General features: G+C 36.2%; 1 protein-coding gene across 1 annotated transcript; it reads left to right on the plus strand.

The window, feature by feature from the left end:
- Positions 1-1,320: 1,320 nt before the first annotated feature.
- IL17RD (interleukin 17 receptor D) lies at positions 1,321-20,623 on the plus strand (the record flags this gene model as incomplete). Its single annotated transcript, XM_010078077.1, has 12 exons — positions 1,321-1,378; positions 4,965-5,090; positions 7,809-7,927; positions 8,382-8,502; positions 9,527-9,571; positions 9,670-9,821; positions 10,640-10,705; positions 11,233-11,287; positions 12,239-12,349; positions 14,009-14,193; positions 16,468-17,407; positions 19,424-20,623. Coding segments are annotated over 12 exons (2,094 nt in total), but the record flags the coding sequence as incomplete, so codon positions are not given.
- Between the last annotated feature and the right edge of the window lie 223 nt (positions 20,624-20,846).

Below are 20,846 nucleotides of genomic sequence, written 5' to 3' on the forward strand. Positions count from 1 at the left end.
GGACATTGGTATTCTCTCTGTAGTAGGAGTTTCTCCCATATACATACAGTTCAGGCACACTGATGAACCAGGCCATAGGTTTTGTGTCCTGGCTTATCAAACCTCAGCTTATGTTAAACTTTGAGTTCTATGTAGTTCTTGTGAGCGTTGAATAATATTAGACTTATGAAAAAAGGATGACGTGGTTATAGATGAATTCTGAGTGTGCTGAAAATTTGGTGGATTAGTTTGCCCAATTGACAAATAGTCCTTCAGGCACCTGTTTTGAGGTAGTTAATGAGATGAGGGGTGTCTGGGAGGTGATGAGTGTTCTTTAATCAGTTCTTCCACTGTTTTGCTCCTACTTTTAATTTATTTCCTGGAAATGACGTTCACCAAGAAAGCAGAGCTAAAGTGCTGTGACCACAGTGCTTAGCTGTGCCATTCCTTTTCTCTGTTTGAACTTCTAATACTCTTTTTCATGACTGCTCCATTGACATTCTTGTCTCCTCTCATCTCATCTTCCATTATATTTGCACTGAAGAACCCAATCTGATTTGTTGTTAAACCTTGGTTAAAGGTAGGGGTTTTGTACGGGTACTATGAACCGAGGTTGTGGAAGTTGAGAACATCTCGTAACTTTCTTTCAAAAATAAGCTTCTATGATTCACATCTCCTGGGCAAGTCATAGAACTGAAGTCACAATTTAATGTCTTCATACAAATATTATATTCAGACTTTCATTTATGTTTGTTTCCACTTATTTGACTATTACGTTTGGAAAGTTGGTGACAGGTGAGTGTGTGCAGGTGTATGCAATCTGTTCTGTCATTGCCTTTGTTCAGATTGATGGATGGTGTGCCCAAACAGAACAAAAAAAAACCTGAGTGTTATCATCCTCCAACAAATCATAGAATCATAGAGTAGTTTGGGTTGGAAGGGACCTTAAAGCTCATCTTGTTCCAAGCCCCCTGCCATGGGCAGGGACACCTCCCACTAGCCCAGGTTGCTCAAAGCCTCATCCAGCCTGGCCTTGAACCCCTCCAGGGATGGGGCATCCGCAGCTTCTCTGGGCAACCTGGGCCACTGCCTCACCGCCCTCACAGGAAAACATTTCTTCCTAATATCTAATCTAAATCTCCCCTCTTTCAGCTTAAAACTGTTACCCCTCATACTATCACTACACTCCCTGATTGCGAGTGTTTCCCCATCTCTCCTGTAGCCCCCTTTCAGTACTGGAAGGCTGCTGTAAGGTCTCCCCAGAGCCTTCTAATTTCCAGGCTGAACAACCCCAACAGGATCTTGCTTTATTCAAATTATTTTCTTGATATCTTTCTACAGGGCCTGTCATCAGTGACCAAGAACAATGGACTACTCAATATCACCTTTAAATATGACAGTAAGTTGAAAATTTGCACTATATTCACAAAAATCAAGGGCCCCATTGCAGTTGTCAATATATAGCAACGTCTCTTTAAAATGGCTCTAAGAACAGCATGAGCTCTTTAGTACTGACATAATTTTAAATCTACATTTGTTTCTGCTGGGTCTGGTGAATCATCTCCTTCCTCTGTTTCACTGATAGTAAAATGATATAATAATTTGTAGTAGTTTCACTTTTGGATTGGCCTACATCAGCTGGCCAGTATTTCCCTGGAAAATTAGAGAGAATGATTTTATTCTGTGAAAGAAGGTAGTCATTAAAAAGGTCACTACAGACAAAGTCATACAAAAGGTTTATTTCAAGCTTTATACATCTTTTCTCTGGTGTGTAATTTTGAGGGAAAAATGGTGTAAAGTGTGTCTCAAGGTAGAAAATGTAGTTTGAATTTGTATACAGGGAATATATTAAAAATGATTCTTTGCAAGGATTGATATTGAATATGAGTATTGAAGACAAATGGCATCTCTTCATCTGGGTGAAGTAGTTGAAACTTTTCGTTAGCTACAGCATTAAAGGACCAGGTTAGTGGAAAACTGCTGTCTACATTTTCAGTGAAGACAGATGGTGTTAGTACTGTAGCAGATGCGGTCTGTTTTGCAGCTAAACAATGAAGAAGGTGATCTCTAGCATAATAACAGTAATAAGCAAGTTCATACAATCATAGAATGGTTTGGGTTGGAAGGGAGGGACCTTAGAGATCGTCTAGTTCCAACCCCCTGCCACGGGCAGGGACTCCTCCCACTAGCCCAGGTTGCTCAAAGCCTCATCCAGCCTGGCCTTGAACCCCTCCAGGGATGGGGCAGCCGCAGCTTCTCTGGGCTACCTGGGCCAGTGCCTCACTACCCTCATAGGGAAGAATTTCAGCAATAATACTTCAAACCTCTTCAAACACATGCTAAATATTTGTATCTTACTGTTTTCATTTTTTAAAGGTTTTTGTCATGTTGTCTAGTCAGCAAAGTACAACTGTTGACTGCATTGGGAATTTATCCTTGTTTGGGCAGTTAGTGGCCATCATCAATATAAACTCAATGTACAATTGAGAAGGTCCTAATTTGCAGCAGTAATGATTGTATTAATGCCAGTGCAAGTCACAGACAGGGTTTTTTGCCTACCCAAAGAGATTACCTCAGATGGTGAATATGGGTAAAATTTCCTAATTGGGAGCATGTATCAGGAAACTTTACAATAGACGCTTTTGTTTCATTCTGATCATCCTTTTGCCCCTCTTTTTTATGTTAATTTTTGAATTTGCAGTCCTTCACTGTGACTTTTTAAAAATCTGATTTGATGTTAATATTTAAAATGAGCAAAATTTAAGTATTTTGTCAGATTGCGATTGTCGGTAGTTGTCAGATTGTACAAGAGGTAGGTGGTTGCTACAAAAGAGTTATGATTTTTTTTTTTTTTTAATCTACAGAAAGAAAAACAGGAAATAATATCAGTCAGAACAGAGATCCCCACATTTAGTTAACACAATGGAGTCTGTTTAAGTTCCAGTATCTGTCATGTTTTTTCCATTAATTCTGGCACTGGGAACTGTGTTTAACCAATGACAAGTATTAGTTCAAAATTCTGCTGGCACTGCATGCTTCCAGGACAAAGGAGTTATTTGAGCTCTGCAGTACTAGGAAAAGTGTTCCCTGATATCAAGGCTAAAGAGTTTGTATTCATGATAAGTATGTATTTCTATATTATAAGCCAGCACAAAAGAGAATTTGGCTTGCTGGCTGTGATTTAAAACCTTTTATTTTGTCACACAGCAACTCTAGTGAACTGTGTTTTACGTTGTTAAATTAGTTGGTTAGGTTGTTTATTCAGGTGAAAAACAAATGTTTGTGTGTTTTATTATTTCACTTGTATTCAGGTAAAAGAAGAGGTTTCCTGAAAAGTGCAATTTTCCCCTGTTGTTTTCTTCCTAAATATGTTGCTCCTTAAAAATCTAAAAATCTAAATCGGTGACTCACAGACATTTGTGCAATACTCCATTTTGGCAATTTGTCATTTGACCATAAAATTTTAGTAACCAAGATCCAAAATCTTGGGCTTGCTATTAATTAGATCCAGACCTAGCAAAAAACTGTTACTTCAGACTTTCCATTGAAAGAGATACTCTGTTCTCCTAAGAGGAAGTTCATGCTGTCATTGAGTTCACTCGTAGCAAGAGAATTCTACAAACAGCAGAGTAAGTACCAAGTGCCCAGCTTTTGTAAAAGGTCATGTTGTACAAACTGTTCTATTCTTATTTGTGTGGCAGTTACATAAAAGATCACTTACCATTGTTATTCATAGTAAAAAGCCATTTTCTAAAACTGCTTTTCAGTTAATAATTGTTCTTGCCTTGCCTTTAAGATCATACCTCTGAATTAAATTCCAGTTTCCTGCATCATCTTACCATAACACTTGACTTTTCATGTTTTGTTTCCACAAATTCTCTATAGACAAATACACATGATTATCTTGTTTTTTTAGAATTAATGGTCACTCGGTAATATATAGTCTACTGGTTAATGTTTTCTAGATTTAGTTGGCTTCACTAGTTCAAAAGCAGAATGTTTATTTGTGCATACACATGTATATTGTGCTTCTGAACTATTGAATTCTCTGGCCGCTACTTTTCTTCCTGCCACAAAATATGAGCCTAAACATTATAAGGCTTTAAAAGTAATAAAACCTGGAGTTATTTGTTTTCTTGTTTCGAATGCATAGAGACATGGTCAAGTTCAACAATAAAGTCAATAAGGTTTTTCTTATATTTTATATTTATGATGAAGGCTAAAGTGTTCATGGAGCTGTAACTTTAGGGAATACACTGAATAACAAGACAAAACCAGATCTGACTGGAACCAGTGACAGGAAAATGGTCTGTGGGGATGTGGCTGCTGAATGGATGACAGAGATGAGATGGATTCAGGCAGTAGGTTCTTGGTGGTCAGATCAAGCAGTATCGTGGTTAAAAAGCACTTCTTGAGCACCAGTTCTAAAGCTTTACATTGGTCATTGTTCTCATATGCGCCTGATCGTTGACCAGCATTCTCGTGCTCTAAGCACTGTGCATGCACAAGATTAATGTCAGTGCTCATATTCTCTTGAGTAATTAATGAGGAAAAATTGTTCGCTTTTGGGAGTCCCAACACTTCTCATTTTTACTGCGGTACAGGCTACACTGGTATTACAGACTGGTAATCTGCTTTGGAGTCCTGTGAACTAGGGTTTTGGGAGTGGTGCTGCTCAGTGATTTGTAGTTTTGTTTTTTTCAGTGTCCTGAGACAAAAGCTTCATCTAGATTTACTATACAGTACTTATTTTTATAGAATAAATAGTGCACATGTACTTTTACTTGGTCAGTCTTGAAGAACTGTTAGGAAATTGACTTAATTCTTTATTTACATGGAAAGATGTCAGTCATGTTGGAAACTGATTGCTTGAGTAGATCTTTGAGATTAGATACTGTTGGCAAATGGATTTACTTCTGCTGGTATGGAACAAGAATGTCAGCTAGAATGTTTTTCTTAAAGTGTTTATTTCTCCATATTTTCAGACTGCACACCATATCTGAATTCAGTGGGAAAACATGTGATTGGAGATGTGCAGAATATAACTATCAGCCAGTATGCATGTTATGAACAGGTTGCAGTGACAGTACTTTGGACAGCAAATGCTATCGGTAAGTATAGAGAGAAAACAGCTTTGCAAATCTGCTATTTCTACTAGCTCACTTGAAATACTCTTAAAACCAGGATGCTCTCTATAGCAGCTATAGGCAGCTTTTTACTATTCCAGTTTGCTGAATTTTTCTGCTCTTCAGAACTCCGCAATAGCTGTGATTTCATTCTCTGCCTCAGGACATCAGTGCATTACAGTGGCATTGACTGAGTTTAATTGCCGATACACTTAAAGATTCTTTAGGACGCAGATTGTTTTACAAGTGGAAAATCGGAGCATTCAATGTGTTTCTGTGTTGGGTGTGGTCACTAAGAATATTCTTCAGCCACTTAAATGTCACTGGAAGTACCTTGTTGCTGACCAAAGCAGTAGTCTCCAAAGTGAGGGGTGCACAAGATGATCCACTGGGGCACGTGAAGAAAATTTTAGAACTTCTATTTGTGTGTTTTTTAAATCTTGAAAAGAAAAACTAAGCTTTGCTAATATTTAATACACAGATTGACACTGACACCCTTACTCGGTCTCTATGGTAGACATTCATGCTTCATGTGTGGTACATGAGGTATCCTGAATTTCCTAGCCTAGTTTTAAATCTTTCAAATGCAGAGTTTCAGTGGTTCTTGAACCCATTTGTTAAAAATGCATCGTGATTAGTTTGCAAGAAAACTGAAATCAGGGAAGATAGACATTTCCTAGCCAAATTTCAAGAAAAAATAAATATCCTGGAGGTTTGTGCTCAAACATTTTCTTATTGATAGGAGTGCATGATCAATAAAAAATTGGAGACCACTGCACTGTAGTATGCTCTCTCTATTCTAACACCTGCTCATCATTTCTTTTTCTTCACACTAATTAAGGTCCTAAATAGAGTAACTTAATGTAAACTCAGGTTTTTTTAATGACCAGTGTTTAGCAAATGAAAGGCGTGACATTTCCTTCTTGAATGTTTTTAATACCTCATTAAAGAATTTTTAACTGTGAAGGTGCTTTTCATATCAAATAAATAATTAGTTAAGCACAAAACAGTTTTCAAAATTAAAATAGAAATTTGTTTCTTTCATGTTCTTTTCCTCATACAACAGAGTCTCAACCTGATATTTCATGCTTCATACTCCCTCAAAAAGCTTTAAAATCAGATGTTTCTTCTGACTTAGTAAGAACTGAAAGTTCCCATTTATGTGGTACGATTGCATACTAAATGAATGATATATGGATAATAATGCAAATGTGTATTTATTAAACTTGATATAACTTTTTAGCCTAGACTTGCATTTATTAATTTAAACATTTTAGAAAGATAAGAAAAATTATTTTTTTTTTGTGGCCTGCCAATGTTAAATCATGCTTTCATAATTTTTTTTATAACAAAAAACCCCAAATAATTTCTGATATTTAAAAGAGTACATGAAAATTACACTTAATTCTGCAAAACTGTGCAGTTGAAAGCATTTGGTAATCTTCAGCTGCTGACGGGATGAATCAAATCTCTATGGGAAACAAAGCTTGGTGTTCTTTGTAATGATCAGAGGTTAATCCTTTGGAAAGCGTGAGGACAGAACTGCTGTTGAAACATCTTGGGTGACACGGAGACTGGATACTTTCTCTTTCATGGTCTTCATGTAAGCACAAATAGTGCTTTTGTTCCATGGAATATTAAGAACACACTGGGCAACTCGTGGTCTTTATCTTTTACAAGATTACAAAACATTAAAAAAAACCCCCAACAAAACAGAACTATGATAAGTAGTGAAACAGAGGAGGTCCATGGAAAATGATTTGGGATTTTTTTAATTTAACAAGCATAACATAAAGTCAAATTAATCCATTTTGATTTATGTAGCATTTAGCTTACAAAGGCTGTGGATGTATCTTTGATAAATGTGTGTTCTGCCGTATGTAATGCTGTTGAAAAGGTGTAATTAGATGGAGTAGCGGTAGTTAGTCTTGGAAAGAACTATGCAGTGACTTTGATACTTGAACTACAAAACTATCACAGTGTAACACTCTGACATTGTGCTGTGACATTTGCATCACTATGAGTCAGTTTAGTCATGTAGTGAAGTAATTCCATGATGGAAACATTGCAAAGAAATGTAAAGACACTGTGCTGAAAGTTAGTTGTGTTATAGTAACTTGAAAAAAAATGGGTGTAGTTCTGGCATCAGTTAGAAGTAACTGGAAGTATTCATTCACTGGACTGAATTCCATTCCATTTAAGTAAAGTTTTCTGTTATCCCATACTGTACTAAAACTAAAGAAGTTGTAACAACCACTATCACTTTAATCTGGTAGTCTCAGGAATGACAGGAAGATGTTATGAAGAAGTATTTCCATAATTTGCTAGCAAAATGTTATGTTTCATTGCTAGTAATGGAAATGTGATGTTACTGTAAAGTATTCCTGAGGGTGATGAGGGTAATGATAACTTCTATTGCAGTGATAATTTTGAAGCGCCAGCTGAGATGTGGGCCCCTGTGCTCTAAGCATTACACAAGTATGTAGTAATTGCAACCTTTGCCAAAGATTGGACTCTAAATAGGCAAGATAGAAAATGTGGGAAGAACTGACATACGACAACAGGTATTAAAATACAAACACATTTCATGTGAATGGCAAGTTTTACTTTTAAAGACAAATGAAATATATTCAAATTACATAAAATACTCCATTATGCATTTTCAAATATTAGTCTTCCATTTAAATGTGCTGCTGTTTGCAGGGATTGAATACCTGAGAGGATTTCGAGTAATACTTGAGGAGTTAAAATCAGAGGGAAGACAATGCCAGCAGATGGTTTTAAAAGATCCAAAGCAGCTCAGCCCCAGTTTTAAACGAACAGTAAGTGCTTTGTTTTAAGAAAAGTTTTGTTATTGCTTGATTGCATGAGTAGTCTTGAAAGTGTTTATATGCTGCATATAAATCTGAATGTATCTGTATGTAAATATATACACAATGTGCTGTTTACTAGGATGCAGGTTGCTTCCTAAAAGTATTATTCTTTAGTCTAGTGGTACCTGTTGATCTAGAGACAGATCTAGTCTCCTTCTATAGAAGCTTTCCTGAAGCTGGAAACTGTTTTTTGGGTGACTCTGGAGTACAGGTGCACATCTGTAATTGTCCATATCCAACTCTGTATTGAGATTCCTTATGTCAATGTGTAAGGAGGGGTAGATAAAGGATTCTTCATGTATTGATTTCTGCTTATGCTTGAAAAACTGTGGGCTTATTTTGAAAGATGCTTTCAGTTATAATAGTTAATTGTAAAGTATGTTTCAATCTTGTCTTTTTGTAGGTAATAGAATCCCAGCCCTTTGTAAATCTGAAGTTTGAAACAGATTACTTTGTAAAGATTGTTCCTTTTCCTTCCGTTAAAAATGAAAGTAATTATCACCCGTTTTTCTTCCGAACTAGACGTAAGTATTGCATACAATCTGCATACAACAATTGCATATCCCTTCTAGATCAGTGTGTGGCCCCCCTCAGCTTTTTAGTTTTCCCAACAAAGGAATACAGTAGATGATGATGTCAGATGAGTCAGGGTTACGATAGCTACTGACATAGCCTTTGAAAGAAGATGGGGGTGTTCGGTGGAAAGAATTTGGATGCAACAGATAAATCTGTGGTGTATGATAATACATGTTAGGCAACAACCAGAAGAAAATTCTCAGGTAGGCCTGAGATTATCTCAGGTTTGTCTACAGCAGGGTTACTGTTGTGGTTCTCAGGAACATTTGACTCATGAAGATGATTTGTTCCTTTTCCTCTCTGGACATTGTGAAGAAATGTGGGTTCTTTTTGGTTTTGAGATCACAGTTTCAAGAGCAGATATCTAGCGATAGATATGGATTAGTATATTTAAATCAGGCAGCAACAAATCAAGTTGAATTTCTCAAAATTAGTTTGCAATTCTCATTGGAGTTACAGAGAAGAAATGTGAATAAGTTCCTCAGTGCTTAAATAGCACAATGAGAAACTGCAACTACCTTTTGAGGTGAAATGTTGCTATTTGTCCTACTCTTTTTTTTGCCCTATAAAACTTAAAAAAAATATTTTCAAGACCGTCTTGATGCAGAACGCAGTAACATTTGTCCTTGTAGTGGTGCTCAGTGTACTTATTTACTCTGAGTAAATGTATTTAAGGATAGTTTCAGCTTCCTCTCCTGCTGTGCTGTGCCTGATGCTGTCCCTTTTGTCTCACTAAGGAATGCTATTTTCAAATTAGTGAACCTGTGCTTCTCATATGAAGATGACTTGAAATTATAACGAAGAAGCTAAGTTTCCAAAATACATTTATGCCAGGCATATTGGAGACTGGGAAAAAAATGGGTGTGTTGTCTTAAAAATGATGAACTCCCTGCTTTTGCCCTCATTATTTTTCTGTTTAAATAGCATACATTCTATAGTGTATCATTAATAATTTTTGGTGTGTATTTGTAGCATGTGAATTGTTGCTGCAGCCAGAAAACCTTGTCTGCAAACCTTGTAAGTAAAATGTAATACTTTCTGTATATTCATCTTACGAAAAGTTACTGTACTTGATTGAAGAGTTGCTTTTTTCTGATTAATATTTCCTCTGACAGACTGGAAGCCAAGGAATCTGAATGTTACCCAGCAGGGTTTTAACATGCAAGTGTCCTTTGATCATGCACCTCACAACTTTGGGTTTAGATATTACTTTCTTCACTACAAACTTAAGCATGAAGGGCCATTTAAGCAAAAGACCTGCAAACAGGTACGTCGCTGAGTTTTGTGATTCTTAACAGCACAAAACCTACTAATATTAGATGTTCTAAGGTTTTATAGAAACTTTAAAAACTTAATATACTATAGAATACTATAAGTTTTAAAATTTTTTAACTATTTGTTACTAGTTATATATAAATAATTTTATTGTGATAGCACTCACCAGTCAAAACCAGTCTTGAGGGCTCCATTGGAGCTGGATAGTGTAAGCAAATGGGAAGAGACTATTCGCTCTCTTGAAGATCCTACAGCTAATTAGTACTTCAAACTGCAGCTTTATTGTGTTTGTTATCTCTGTTATTTCCTACTTTTTGTATTTCACCTTTGCACCAAATTTGACTTCTTTATAGATTACCCATCTGAGATGGTATCACAGGGTAGCGCTTATTTTAGTATGTGCATGGAATGAGGCTCTGATTTTGTACAGCTGTGTGCCCAGGTCTTATTATGGGAGCTGCAGTTTGCTGTATTGTTTTCCTTAACTTTGGTTAGTATTCAATGGCAAGTTTGTTCTCACTGGTCAACCTTTCATTCTAAGTCTCTGAAGCTAGGGAGCTTCAAGGCAGAATGTAGAGTTTATGTATTACACCAAACTTTTAAGAAATTTTTGGGTCATTAATCATATTTTAATTCTGCAGGCAGAGGATTGTAGTCCATGCATACTTGAATGGAGAGAGTTAGTTTTGATGATTTAAGGTGTGCTAATACAGGAGGGCAGTGTATATTTCTAAATCAGTGCAAATGTATTTTTGATGGGTTTTAAAAGTATGTGAATGGCTTGCAAAGTATTCTCTTTCTTTGATGTAGGAGCAGAACACGGATACTACAAGTTGTATTCTTCAGAATGTATCACCAGGGGATTATATAATTGAGGTAATATTTATAAATAGTCATTTGTACAACAACTAAAGGAGTATGTTAATGGAAGAATTAACTGAAATTAAAGTATTTCAAGTCACTTTTTGGTAAAATTGGACTTCAGGCATCCCTGATGAATTACCTGGGCAAGTAAAAGCTTTTAGACAGATTGTTCTTGACCTTTCCATAGCTTTGCTTTCCTGAGTGCATAGCATTTTCATCTGTGCCTTCAGGTAAAGTTGTGGGCATGCATAATTTTTGGACTTGATTTTTTTTTTTTTTTTTTAATTGGAATTCCGTAGTTTGGTGAATTTTTCTTATACTTAAAAGGTCGGTATTTCTCTTGATGATGACAGTATGTGAACTCTTAATGTTACATTAAACTATGTACCAACAAAGACAAATTATTTCACTAATTACTAGTTTGCGATGCCCTTTAACTTCACATTTGGTCATGCAAGCTGTTATAGTTGTTTACATATTGCAGAAGATAAAGACAATTAAATTTTCACAAAATAAAATTCAACTTTTACTTTTCAAAGCTGGTTGATGACACTAATACAACAAGGAAAACAATGCACTATGCGCTAAAACCAGGTATGAATTTTGTTTTTTAAAAGGTATACAGCATTTACTGTATTGATTTAAATTCAGTTTTAATTATGTTGGAAATAAATCTTTATTTGGCCTGTGTCTGTTTGCCATAATGAAGACTAGTGAGGCAATTGTGCTGCGATCTTTTTATCTAATGAAGAAAGAGTAGACATGCACACTTGTACATACACATCTACATCTCTGTACATTTATATTTAGTACAGTTTAGATCAATGTATCGTTGGAAATATTTGTGGGAAAGTCACGGTTGTTGTATATATGCATATGAAGAATCATAGCCTGTATCTTAATTGCATGCAACTGATGCATGCAGTAGTGTGGAGATAATGTAATGAACCTGTAAGAGCAGCCCAAACACGTTACCTGTCTGTGCGTTTCAGCCCTGAAATGAAATTAAGCAATCTGGAAAACCTGTTAGGTGAATGCATAGCATGTCTGTGTATCATACCAGTTACTGAGAAGCTAAATAGAGATTTCAGAATGTAACTGCAGACACAAAACATAGCTGCAGATGAAGGCAGTTGGCAAAACAGACTGAATCCTAATGCACATTGCTAGACATAATCAGTGCAGGAAGGCAGTTCATTCTTAGTGGCTAGTTCAGCACCTGGAACAAAAATCTGACAGGTCGAAATGACTGTTGTGTATCTTACCAAAACTGCAGTTCATGTAAGGTTCTTCTCATGGCAGGAGGTACAGGTTGGCATACAATACTTGTTACTTATGTTAGTCACTCTACTGCCATGGTGATGGGGGCAATCAGCATAAAACCTATCTAAAATGGAGCAGAACATGATGTTTGATTCTACTGTATATTTGAGAATTACCTGAAAAATGTACTGCAGCAGTTTTACATTCCCTTTGTGAAGATTTGATTAGATAATGATAATATAGCTTATTTGGATATGGCTAATTCTGCTTTATTTTTCAAAGTACATTCTCCGTGGGCTGGACCGATAAGAGCTATTGCCATTACAGTCCCTTTAGTTGTCATTTCAGCATTTGCAACACTTTTCACAGTGATGTGCCGCAAGAAACAGCAAGGTAAGAGAGGGTTTATTCAATACAGAGTTCCATTTAAAGATGCACTTTGGCAATGAAAAAAGTCTTAACTGGTAGCTTTAATCCAGAAATACCTTTCCAAAGAGCTTTCTTTTCTTTTCTGCCTCTCCTTCCTTGCCACAGCTTTTTTGTGTTGAAACTTGCAGCAAATTCTGAATCAGTGCTTGATGGTAATTTGTAAAGTATAGCATCACAAATCAAGATTTCACTGTAGAAAAGAGAGAACACAATTGTTGTTGGGAAATATTTTTGGTTTCAGTTTTCTTTTTAATTGTGAAAGTACTATGTGACCATGTAGAATACAAACAGATCTGTAAATTGCTACATTTTAAAAATTCCCTTATTTCCTTCAGATATGCTAATTCATATTTATTTTAAACCAGACAGAAAGTAAAGCCATGTGATACCAATACAATTCTCGGCACTGTCTGGAGTACTGTGTGTATCTATTGTTCCAGACTTTCCCACTTTCCTGGAAGTTGCCTTTACACTTCATCCTGAGCCATCTTCCTAAATTCACTCTTTCTAAGACTTTATTGCAGATGTTTCTCTAAGTTAGATTCCATCCCTCTTTGCTGACTTCTCTCTCCTCTGCGTCAAGGAGCTGGCAAGCCACACGTTACATTGAGATGTTAAAAATCAATTGACATTTTTTGTAGAATCTAGGGAATCATGCAGTTGCATGAATATGGAAAAAGAGATTACTTCCCCAAACTTCACATATCTGTGTTATCCATCTGAATTTTGGCATTGAGGTATACTGCAAGTGATATATGCCATCTGGGTTAAATCCCTTTACCTTCTGGTCTTCTGTAGCTATCCCTTTGCTCACAGCTAGCACAGTTCCAACAAAAAAAACCCAGACAAATCAGTAAGGATTTATCAACAGAGAGAGTTGTTCCAGAATAGTTATTCCTGATAAATTGTTCTAAATTAAATCCCTAGGTGGATATTTGTATTTTGAAATACTTGTGCTTTATTCCAAATTAGCTTAATCAGCTGTAGAACTAGATTGATTTAGTCTGGCATAAAACCAGACTTTTATGTTTCAGCATAAAAGCATCTCTGCAAGGGAGGAAACACTAATAGCTATTTTGATTTAAATTAATCATATCTGAATTCAAATTAATGTCAAATTAATGTCCGAACATATGTATGTGTATATATACCAGAGAGATACAGTACAATATTCTGAAGGGATCTGTGTTCCTGGAGTTTAATATTCTTCCCTGGCTTGTGTTGTGTTACCTTTAAAACAAGAGACTTTGTTATATAGGAAACTCTTGATGATATCCATCTTTAAGGCTTATAATACTTGAACAGAGAGCTGAAAACTGTTGAAGCTGGATAGAGGTGAAACAGCCTCGTTCTATTTATAAAATAAACCTTTCTTTAGTTTTCTGAGTTGTACAGTAATAACTGCACATTTCACTTTCAAAGTGTGTTCCACATATGTAGCAACTCATAAGCTGGATAAATAGAGCATGTGCAACTTTCTTCTTAAGGCTGGAAAGGAAAGAAATATATTTTGAAAAAAGTCATTGCTGTGTGCATTAGTAATGAGCCTACAAAAGTTTAAAAAAAAACCCAAAACAAAATGAAGCTTTATAGCGTGAACTCTCTTTCTCTCTTCCAATTTAGAAAATATATATTCCCATCTAGATGAGGAGAGTTCAGAATCTTCAGCATATGCTGCAGGTCTCCATGTGGAAAGACTTCGTCCCCGGCCAAAAGTGTTCATCTGCTATTCCAATAAAGATTGCCAGAAACACACTAACGTCATCCAATGCTTTGCTTATTTTCTTCAGGACTTCTGTGGCTGTGAGGTAAACTCAACATTTCTTCTGTAAACAAGAGTTTCCTTAATTGAGGCAGTGCCCCCAAACTCATAATAATATGTGCTTGAAAATGAGTTATTTCAGTGTCTCTTTTCCACAGAGATAACTGTTGTTATTTTTTAAAATATTGGCTATCTATAGTTTCTTTCCTTAGGGAGAGGAACAGATCATAGCCCGTGTATAAAAAAACCAGAACAGTGGGAAATGCGTACCACATTGAATCCAGGACTTTCGCTTAGCCACGTTTAGCTTGTTTTGTATGAACTGCTTTTTCTGTTTAGTAGTTTTTGCATCTTTATAGTCAGCAGCCACAAAGGAGGTGTTAGTTGTCTACCTGATACACTTCACTATTCCTAAAACACGTTTTATAGTGTAATTTTCAAGTAGTTTAATTTATCAAAACTCCTACTCATAGAGCAAAATCTATGTAATTTGGATTAATTGTTGACATTATGTATTTTTTTTTACTTCCCTGCTGTTCCATTAATGCTGTAAAATCAGCATGCCTTTTTTTTTTTTTTGATTTAAAGCTATGAGAAAGCTATTAAAATTGTTAGTTTGAACGACTAGGCTTAGAATCTCAGCCTGCTCTCTTAAATATAATCAATATGTGGCCAGTCTTTCACTTTTCAACTGTAGAAAGGCAAGACAATTGTTAGTCTGGTTTTTTGGTGCATTTTAGTCCTGCCACCCTGATTTGAAACTGAAACTTTTTTCAACTATACAGCAAGTCTGACCTCTAGTGCCCAAACCCAGTAACTCAGTCGATGCCTCACTTGTTCGGGGATGTTCACAGTTTATTCATATGTTTAAAATGGTTCAGGTAGGGTGTTTTATAAGTAACTTACTTGAATCCTTTTTAGACATGTACTTTAGCCCTGCTACACCGTACGTCTTTGGAATAGTGTTAAGATGAGCTGTTGCCGTTGTAACTATGTAGCATGGAACATATGGTATCAGGCATCATTTAAGATTTATATAAAAAAATATTGATAGCATCTACATACAGAAACAATATGTGTTATTATTGAAGCTCTGGAGTTTAACATAAAAAGAGATGCTTAGTGCAGCTGCAGAAGTATTTTTCATATGGAATTGGAATGTTTTCTCATAAAGGACAAACCCAGTGGTATTTAATAACCATTTAAAATAACAACTTGACCATATTTAAAATCCTTTCTCACATATCAGACAGTATTTTGAAGAACAGAAACAAAAACAGACACAAAAGAAAAACTACCTGCATTGTACCTTTGTCAGAGTATCTCCCAAGCAGTTGTAAAATTACTTCTCTTCCCAAGTATACAATAGAACAGTTCAGTTAGAAGGGGCCTACAACAATCATCTAGTCCGACTGCCTGACCATTTCAGGCATGGTCATTGTCTTCCTGCGCAGCAACAGTTTTCATGATTCCTTGTGTTCTAGGTGTTCCGTCTACTCTCTGTCTTCTGACATGGCAACGTTTTCCACTCTCTTTTGGGTGATACAGCAGAGCAACAGTACTTTGTTCTCTGGAAAAATGCTTGAGAAAAGACTTTATAAGTGGTTTTGATGTGTGTCCATGATGAAAGTTTTTTGCATCGATTTTTGTCTGTTATTCTACTGCTCATTCTTTCATTCGTGAGGTAGAGGGTTTGTCCATCTTGATGTACATGGCCATTTCAGACCATGTAGAATGTTCAGAGAATTTGACAAAATACAAAACAAAACAACTCCTATGATAAAATTTTCAGTGCTTTCTTATAAAAGTCAAGCTGCTGCTGTTTTGCATCCTAACTGAAAGAACGCAATGTTATTGGCACTAATTCCATTAGTACCTCGGTATGAAAATTCTTGGCATCAGACTTCATTAATATGGAAAAGATGATAAGTGAATATGGATTTCCATTACATTCAGCACATAAAGGACCCAAATATACAACAGTTAAATTATTTGAGGCAGGCACAATACATTGTTTATTGTGGATTAATGATATTTAATTTGATCAAATAAGTAAATAGTAATTTACTTGGTCCAGCTACATTTTCCATGTTCTTTTTCTTGCTCAAGAAATATTGCTAGGTACCAAATCCATAGTGGTTTTATTTTTTAAGGAACTACCCAGTTTACATTCAGCTGCTTGGCTTTGCGTTGTTACTTGTTGATTCCATAGATGAATGCATAACACAGGTTACAAACTGACTCGCTGGGTGTAACTCATTTAAATTTTATTAGCAAATATATCTAATAATTAACATCAACTCAAATGTTTTTTTTCCAGGTGGCTCTAGATTTGTGGGAAGATCTAAAGATTTGTAAAGAAGGTCAGAAAGAGTGGCTTATTAAAAAAATAAATGAGTCTCAGTTCATCATCATTGTGTGTTCCAAAGGGATGAAATACTTCGTTGAAAAAAAGAACTGGAAACACAGAGGGGTAACCAAAGATGCAGGAAAAGGAGAACTCTTTCTGTTTGCTGTGTTGACTGTCGCGGAGAAGCTTCGTCAGGCAAAGCAGAATTCAAATGACCTCTGCAAGTTCATTGCAGTCTACTTTGATTACTCCTGTGAAGGAGACATCCCTGGTATTCTGGATCTAAGTACAAAATACAAACTCATGGACGATCTCCCTCAGCTGTATTCACATTTACACTCCAGGGATCTCAATGTACAGGATTCAGAGGTGTTTCCTGTTAACATTAGTAAAAGAAATTATTTCAGGAGCAAATCTGGGAGGTCCCTTTATGTTGCCATTTGCAATATGCATCAGTTCATTGATCAGGAGCCAGACTGGTTTGAGAAACAATTTATTCCCTTCCCTCCACCTTCTTTACATTACTCGGAGCCTGTTATGGAAAAATTTGATTCAGGCTTGGTTTTAAATGACTTAGTGAATAAACAGGTGATGGATGGTGATTTTTACCTGAAAACAGACGTAAGTAATATTTCAGCTGGGAATTCAGACTCTCGCTGTATAATTCAGCACTTAAATCTTGGAGAAGATATAGAAACTCAAGACATTCAAGGTGGTGGCAGCTCTCTTCTTCAGCCATTGTTGCATGTTGTTAAAGCTTCAAACCTTAAAGATATGCCTCGAGATTCTGGAATCTATGATTCGTCTGTTCCTTCATCTGAATTATCTTTACCTTTAATGGAAGGACTATTGACAGACCAAACTGAAACATCTTCCATTACAGGAAGTGTTTCTTCATCATCAGGTTTAGGTAAGATGCAGCAGTGTTTTTAAAATTATATTCAGTTATTGTGAGCATATTTCTACCATCTCAAAATACTTAAGATAATATGTGAAGAACCATATAGAAGGCTGCAGAGGAAGGTAAGCATTGTAAAAAGATGGTAAAAAAGATAAGCTTCAGGAACTTTAGAAAAATTAATATTTTCCTTAACTTATTTTGGGAAGGGATCCTTAGCTAAGTAAGATTTCACTAGAATTCTATTAATAAGTCACTTTCATTAATTGACCTGTTATTGGAGAGACTGCTTCTTTCTTCCACGGACTCCTTGACAGCTGAGATACTCTAGCGGACAGCTGTGTGGTTTAATCATGAGTGTGATATGGTGAAGCATTTTTACAGAACAGCCATCAATCTAAACCTGATATCCTATTTTGCTGCAGCACATACTAGAACCTTTAGGGCTATAGTCTGTACTGTGGTTAACTCAAGTTTCAGAATGACATTAGGGCTTCTCATCGGATATGGGGGTGGGGGGAATGAACAGACGGGTTTCAGTGGAGGAATTTAAATGCTTGGAAGACACTGTCCAAAATAGATACCAAACTTGAACTCCTACAGTTAGAAGGTGTAAGTATTGCCTCAGGCTATATAAAAAGCTGATCTGACCTTACTAGTTACAGTACATTGAACTAGCTTTACAACTACATCTGTGTGGAATGTTGCAGCAGTTGTGTTCACAGGATAAAACTGCTGTTTGCGTTTTGATGGTCATATGCTGTTCTGCATTCTTGAACGAGTGTTTACAGTGAGCTAATTTGTTAGACTTTTCTTTTGGCTAAATGTTTGGTTTCTTTTATTATGCAGATAATTCGTAGCCAGTATTTGCCAGAATTATCTTTGAGGGAGGGAATACAGATGTTGATTTACAGATATAGTATCTTTGTCTGTAGGCTAGATAGTCTAAAACTTTTCAGGTGGAAAAAATACAGATTTACTGATTTAATTGCGTAAGCCACAAATAGTCTGTTATTGTTTCAAAATTAATGTTCTTTAATTTCCTGCCATCTCCTAACATAGCCTTTTCTCACATTTGTGGGATTATATCTGTAAAGGTTCTAGTGTTGGATGAAAGTGGGATGCTAGTTTAAAATGTATGGCCTCTCTGGAAGAATGCTTTACCAGTATTCCCCTCCTGATTCAATGACAGAGCTGTCAGCTGGGCGTCCCAGCTGCCAAGGGTTGACTGGAAGAAAGAGGCAGTCTTTCCAGTGATTAATTTTCAAGTCACATTCCTACTTGTTACATGTTTCAGCTGTAGAGGTTAAACATTGTAGTAGGAGCTGGTAGAGTTGGATCTTAACACTGATTTTACAACATCTTAAGAAACCACAATAACTTCTGCCATTTTCCCCACTCACTGTCCCTGTCCAAAAGCACTGACCTTGTTGGGCTGAGTCTCACTCAAACCTTGCCTTGCCCAAACCACAGTCCTAATTAGGTACAGGGTATGAAGGAGACAGTATCCAGAACTGAGCATCATCTGCCTATTAGAGTGCAACCCATTAAGTCTTTTTACTGTCCCAGAACACAACATTTTTATAGCCCTAATATTTGTATGACTAATAATGAGTGGAGTAGATAGAATTTTTTAGCTTTTCTTCGAAGAGTCGGACATGTCCAAATCACTGCTCTTGAATTCACAGTACCATTTCTTTCTGGCTACCTAATTTTTTAATCTGTTACTTGGTCTGAAGTTAATTGTTTTGTCATTTAGTATCTCCGTTTAATTTTGAGGAAGGACCAACAGCCAAACCTTTACTTTCCATTCACTAATAAGGTCTTCTTTAAGAAGCCCTTCCTGGGCAGAAAATTCGTATTAATTCTTTAGATGAGGAGTTACTGAGCGTGGTAGTTCAATCTCATCAATGTATGGCTTTATGATCCAGAGGTTTTAATAAGTTATCTTCACATTGTTTCTAAAATGCTGACCAAATACAAAATCAATGTTTCAGTTAATGAGCCTCACTTTTTTTCCTTTTCTAGGGGAAGAAGAACCTCCTGTAATCACTGCTACAAAATTCTTAGTGCCTGGAATATGCAAAGCAGAACTTCATTGCCATATCCATACTGATGAACTGCAGGCAATTGCTCCTCTATAATACGTTACAACATTGTTATGCATTGCCACTTTATCAACAGCCTCTGTTTGTGCTCTAACTACCACACTGTCTCAGCACTAAATCTACTTGAAGGAACAAATACTCCCTGAAGAAGATCTGTTACTCCTAAGGGATTTTTTTTTATGGCCAGTAAACTTGAATCTGTTGGTCTTTTCACAAAGTCTTTCATGATTTGAAAAAGCAGCATGGAAAAATAGATGAGAATACATTTCAAAATTATTCCTATTACTAACTTAAGTGTCACTATATTACACTGTTTACAGATGCGATAATCAAAATTGACTTTTTTTTTGCTAGACATAATCTTGCAAATGGACATAAAATACCTTGAAGTATGAAGTCTTAAGTAAATTTTGTAGTCCAGTCTCTAGTTTTAAGTGCTGACATACTTAATGGCAGGAGTGTTGTAGTGAATGAGAGCAGGATTTTTTTCAGAAGCAAGATTAAATGCCAAAAGTGAGATCAAGAAGTTCTCAGTCAGAAGAAACAATTTTCTTTTAGAAATGTTTGAAGTCCTTTCCTCAGTCTCCTCTTTCCCAAATGTCAATGTGACTCAGTATTTAATTTCAGATAAGTGCATATCTCCCTTTTCTGTATGATTCTCCGATCTCATCCCCACAATCTGGCTGTGATGACTCACGAATAGTACCATACTGAGTATCATTTTTATAATAGACAAAAATATAGATCCTGCATATGCTGAGTGATACCATGGAAACAAGTTTCCTGTTTTCTTCCTGTAAGGGCTAATATAAAGAATACTTTAAAGGGAAGAGGGAAGGAGGACCAAATTTTATATTTTAGACATCATTCTGGATTTGTTCGGCCATGAGATGAGTATGCTTTATGGGGGATTTAATATTATCCTTCAGGGACATGCTGCTACAAAATCACCTGGGGTAAAACAAGTTAAGAGAAGCAGTTAACTTCATGCATGAATACTTTGCTCTGTTTTGAGCCAACCAGTAAAAAGAAGCTTATGAGCTATTTTGCAGTTACTTTTGACACTATTTATCATTACTTTGTAATATACTGCCTTAACCACTAGTGTTATATTAACGAAAAAAATGCTAAAACTACAACTGGACATGTTTAGCTAAAGACACGGAACATGCATGTCCTTTCTTTTGCAGTGACCAGGTAGGTGTACCACGAGCAATTTTTTGTAAGTAAAACCCCTCTTTCAACAGCAATTCTAGGCACAACGGTAGTAAGCGTGATAACAGCAAATAGTCAAGGACTCCTTATCAGTGTGCCTTTGCTAATTTTGCTCATGGACTCAGATT

The sequence above is a fragment of the Pterocles gutturalis genome, unplaced genomic scaffold, assembly GCF_000699245.1.
Source record: "Pterocles gutturalis isolate BGI_N339 unplaced genomic scaffold, ASM69924v1 scaffold26468, whole genome shotgun sequence".
Classification (NCBI taxonomy): Eukaryota; Metazoa; Chordata; class Aves; order Pterocliformes; family Pteroclidae; genus Pterocles; species Pterocles gutturalis.